The sequence below is a fragment of the Theobroma cacao genome, chromosome 9, assembly GCF_000208745.1.
Source record: "Theobroma cacao cultivar B97-61/B2 chromosome 9, Criollo_cocoa_genome_V2, whole genome shotgun sequence".
NCBI classification, from domain to species: Eukaryota; Viridiplantae; Streptophyta; class Magnoliopsida; order Malvales; family Malvaceae; genus Theobroma; species Theobroma cacao.
This window is the reverse complement of record NC_030858.1, coordinates 37,948,174-37,952,259: the sequence shown is the minus strand read 5'-3', so window position 1 is coordinate 37,952,259 and position 4,086 is coordinate 37,948,174. Positions and strand designations below refer to the sequence as shown.

The window sequence follows — 4,086 nt, the reverse complement described above, 5'->3', positions numbered from 1 at the left end:
TGAATTGAACATTCAGAAATTCATGCAACTCTTTGAAATGCTTGAATTCCTGATCGTCATAGGTGAGATAGAAGGGGCAAACAGAGGAGATTGCAAGAATAACAGGTCCACAATCTTCAGTTTGCCAGAAGAAGGCATTTCGGTTTTCACTAGTTCATAAATCATGAACAGTTCATAGAAATGATCAATCTGTATGGTAAGCTGCAAGGCAGCTCAAAACAATATGTACAAAAATGAATAGGCAAAGTTGAAAAGAATGTTATTGGAAAATTGTTTCTATAAAGAATATCCAGATATACAACTCTAAAGGTCAATGAATGTCAAATATATAAACAAGTTTACAAACTGAGTCTCTCTGTGATCTTCTTCTTCAGCCGTGGGTAATTCCTAAGAAGAATGGTCAAACAAAGACTAAATCCTGCTCCTCACCAAAATAAACCAACCTCCACCTCTACTGCTCTCGCATCTGAGTCTCGAAACACCTCCAACAACTAGCTCTAAATGAATGATTCTTGTATTGCGATACTGTCCTCTCCACTCGGATTGGGAAACTACTGGGCAGAGTCAATCCTACAAGTTAATTGGTTGCCTACTTGTTAGAAATTAGACAAATCATATATAGCGCCCCAGCTGAATCAGAATCACGCTAATATCATCAGATGAGCCTCGTGAAACTGAAAGGTCAACAAGTTTTTTACAGGCGAACAATGGATTTTGCTTATTGATGCCTACACATGAAGGCCGAGCTATGTCAACTGCTTCCTGATTGCTAACCTGAAAAAGGGAAAAGAAAGAAAGAATCTAATTAGATTAATATGAAAAACCATCTATTGTAGAAAGATAGTGAAGATTTGAAGTACTTCCAATGAAAAACAACTTCGAAAACCAACCTTATCCCATAAGCCATCAGAGGCTAATATTAAGAACTCGCAGTCAGGTTTGATAGTAATAATCTTTGTCTCTGGCTCAGCTATTACCCACTGTTTAAGGTGCTGATCTCCAATCCCTCTGGAGACAGCCAGGCAACCCTGAATTCTCCAAACACCGCGGCATAAGTCCACATAGCCACCCTGAAAAACAAATTTCACAGAATGCATCAGCCACAGTTCAGATCAAGCTCACATCATGAATGAAAACTGTGAACAAAGGCAAAGGTCATTGATTTATCGAGAAACTGCTTACCAAAGTCTCAATTCTGTTCTTTTCATCCTCCCTTGAAGGTCGGTGGTCAGATGTGAGAGCTTCAGCGACACCACCTCTGCTCATAACAGCGCGACAATCACCAGCATTTGACACAACAAGGTTTCCATTACGGATCAAAGCTGTCACACAACATGTGCCACCGGTAACATCTTCCTTAAGAAACTCAGCATCTGTTTTCAAGTAACCTTCTTTAACAGCTTCCTCTTCCTTAGTGTTGTCTCTTCTTCTAACAAATTCATCTATGATGTTCTTCTCCAGTTTCTGGGCTGCAAACTCTGCAGCTTTAGCACCTCCATGTCCATCAAAAACACCAAAAAATGCCTGCAATTAATCACAAAAAACCATATAAGTCCCACCAACTTAAAATTCATCCAAAATCGAACTGATATTATCTATCTTTTCCACTTCTTAATTGTTTCAACATCTTTTTACACTCATGGAACATAAATACTAATTGAGCAGAAATAACAAAGATGACAAAATTATTCCTTTTTCCTTTTAAGAAACTATTCTCCACCCCCACCCCCTCCTCTTTGTAAAAAGACAGCTCCTTTCGCTATAATTCTAACATATCCATCCTAAGGCAGAACTTTTATGCGAAATTTCCGAGTTCTAAAATTCTAAATTCATTAAATTCAACCAAAAAAGAATCCAGAAACCATAAAAATACCTGTTTGGAATCTCCTTGGAGTTTAACAGAAGCAGAGAACCTATCCTCCATAGCCTCTCTCCTCCCTCGTTTACAAAAAACAGTATACCCATCTCCTTCTCTCTCCACCTCTCTCGTCACTTCACATGGCGTCGTTGGAACACCAAAACACATCGCCGTCGTCGCCACCGGTATATCTAGCCTTGCCGGCCTCTTCCTCTTCAATATCGTCGACACCGATCTCGGACCCAGTCCTGCAGTGGAACCGGAGCCCGAAGAAGACGATGACGTCAAAGCAGAAGAAGAAGACGAAGATAGCAAAGACCCGGGCGGCGGTTTTTGAAGCCGGAGCCTGAAAGGAGAGGAAGGCGAAGAAGGAGACGGAGAAGCTGGAGAAGACGACGGTTTGAGGTGAGTCAACGTCAAATTCAAAGCGTCCGGAGAGGGAGAAATGATCGAAGTTTTGTTACAGAACAGAGACGACGACGGAGAAAACACCGGGGAGTTACATACGGCAACCGAACACGACATCGCGTTGTTTAATCAGTTTTTTTTCTTTTCCTTTGCTGTTTTCGAACGTTCGAATTTTGGGTTTGTTCTTGTTTGTTTGATTTCTCTTTCTGTGCGTCAGACAGAGGGAATATATATATTAAGGGCAAAGTGCTGAGGGAGGTCTTTGCTTTGCGTGTTAATGGCGGAGTGGTTATTAATATAGAGATTTTGACCACTGACTTGACTTTCGGGCACTCCCCGCTTTTTTTTTATTTTTGTGGAAAGTCATGGTTGCCCCTTACTATTATCACGCAGGGAAATTTGCGGATTTTGTTCTTCTTTTTGAAAAAGTATCTATCCAGTGTTTAGTGGTTAAGAATATTATTACGGTTTAACAAGTCCAATGAGTTTCTTCATCTAATTAAGATTTAAATAGTAAAAGCAATTCTTAAATTATTATCTTTTTTATCTTAATTTATTTATCATATCTAAATAAATTTTTAATCAATCTTTATTCAAACCGATTTTTAATCTTAATGAAAAATTAACCGCATCATAGTTCATGTAAACGAACTTTTTTAACCAATTAATATTATGACCTGAATAGCTTAAGTCATACATCACATGAACAAATAATATCAATCATTGTTAAATTTAATAATAATTAATTTTTCATTAAAATTAAGGATTTATTTAGAGACAATAAATGAATATATCAAAATATTATATTATGCTTTAAACTTTACCCAATTTACTTTGTTTCTTGTTATTACACTATGTTTAAATTAACGAGATACATTATATGACTCAACTTTTACGATCAAACCAAGTTCAATTTGTCAATTTGATATATTTTGAGTGACAATAAAAAAAATACAAAATCAAAGCTTTTTGAATTTAACACATCCTTAAAATCTTTGCACCATCATACACAAAATTATTTTTTCATTATTAGGATATTAGCTATGTACATTTATTAAACCTATTTATATATTTTTTTATAATTTTAATATATTAATTAATTAATTATATTTATTCATATAATTATTATGTTTACGAAATATATTTAAAATATAAAAACATAAATTATCAAATCTAAGAGAGTAATTGAATAAAAGGAAAAGGGGGTAAGAGAGGAATTGAATAAAAGGGAAAGGTTGGCGATGGCAAATTTGAAACGAGCAGCCGTCCAAACAGAGGAAGGGGTGCCCCATCCCAGGCAAGTAAGAAAAGGTCAAACACGTTACAGGTGTAAACCAGCACAGTTGGTAAAGAGTGTATTTGACTACACCCAGTGAAGTGATTGACCTGACGAACCTCCCTTCCTCTTTCTTCTGGCTTCTAATTGCCCTTTCAGCGACGAATAAATCATTACTGTCGCTACAAAATTATATATATATATACATAAATAATAATAATAAAAAAAGTCCTTAGCTACGAAGAATCACGTGGATCCCACACCCATCGCCCGACCTTTGCAGTTCTCTGAGGTTACCGTTGCCTAGACGCATTCCCATTTACGACCGTTGTGCCGCTGAATTCTCGCTGACGTCATTTCGACCCTCTAAAATTATATTTTTCCCATAAATCTTTTTTAATAAATAAATTAAACTGATAATTTTATTTAGTAAAATTATAGAATTACTTTTACAGATTGATAAATAAGTTAATTTTAAATTATAAATATTTTGATAATTTTGTTATGTAAAATCAACAGCTTAAACTCTCTTTAAAAACAAAAA

General features: G+C 36.0%; 1 protein-coding gene across 1 annotated transcript; it reads right to left on the bottom strand.

Moving 5' to 3' along the window:
- On the bottom strand, positions 235 to 2,539 carry LOC18590971 (probable protein phosphatase 2C 25). Its single transcript, XM_007016832.2, has 4 exons — positions 1,874 to 2,539; positions 1,183 to 1,524; positions 891 to 1,070; positions 235 to 774 (listed from the first exon to the last, which is right to left on the bottom strand). The coding sequence occupies exons 1-4, from the start codon at positions 2,381 to 2,383 to the stop codon at positions 613 to 615; spliced, it is 1,194 nt and encodes a 397-aa protein (XP_007016894.2). The 5' UTR covers positions 2,384 to 2,539; the 3' UTR covers positions 235 to 612.

Coding starts and splice junctions, on each gene's coding strand:
- LOC18590971 (XM_007016832.2), bottom strand. CDS start 2,383: ATGTCGTGTTCGGTTGCCGTATGTAACTCCCCGGTGTTTTCTCCGTCG. Junction 1,525..1,873: donor TCCAAGGAGATTCCAAACAG/GTATTTTTATGG, acceptor GATTAATTGCAG/GCATTTTTTGGTGTTTTTGA. Junction 775..890: donor CTGATGGCTTATGGGATAAG/GTTGGTTTTCGA, acceptor TCCCTTTTTCAG/GTTAGCAATCAGGAAGCAGT.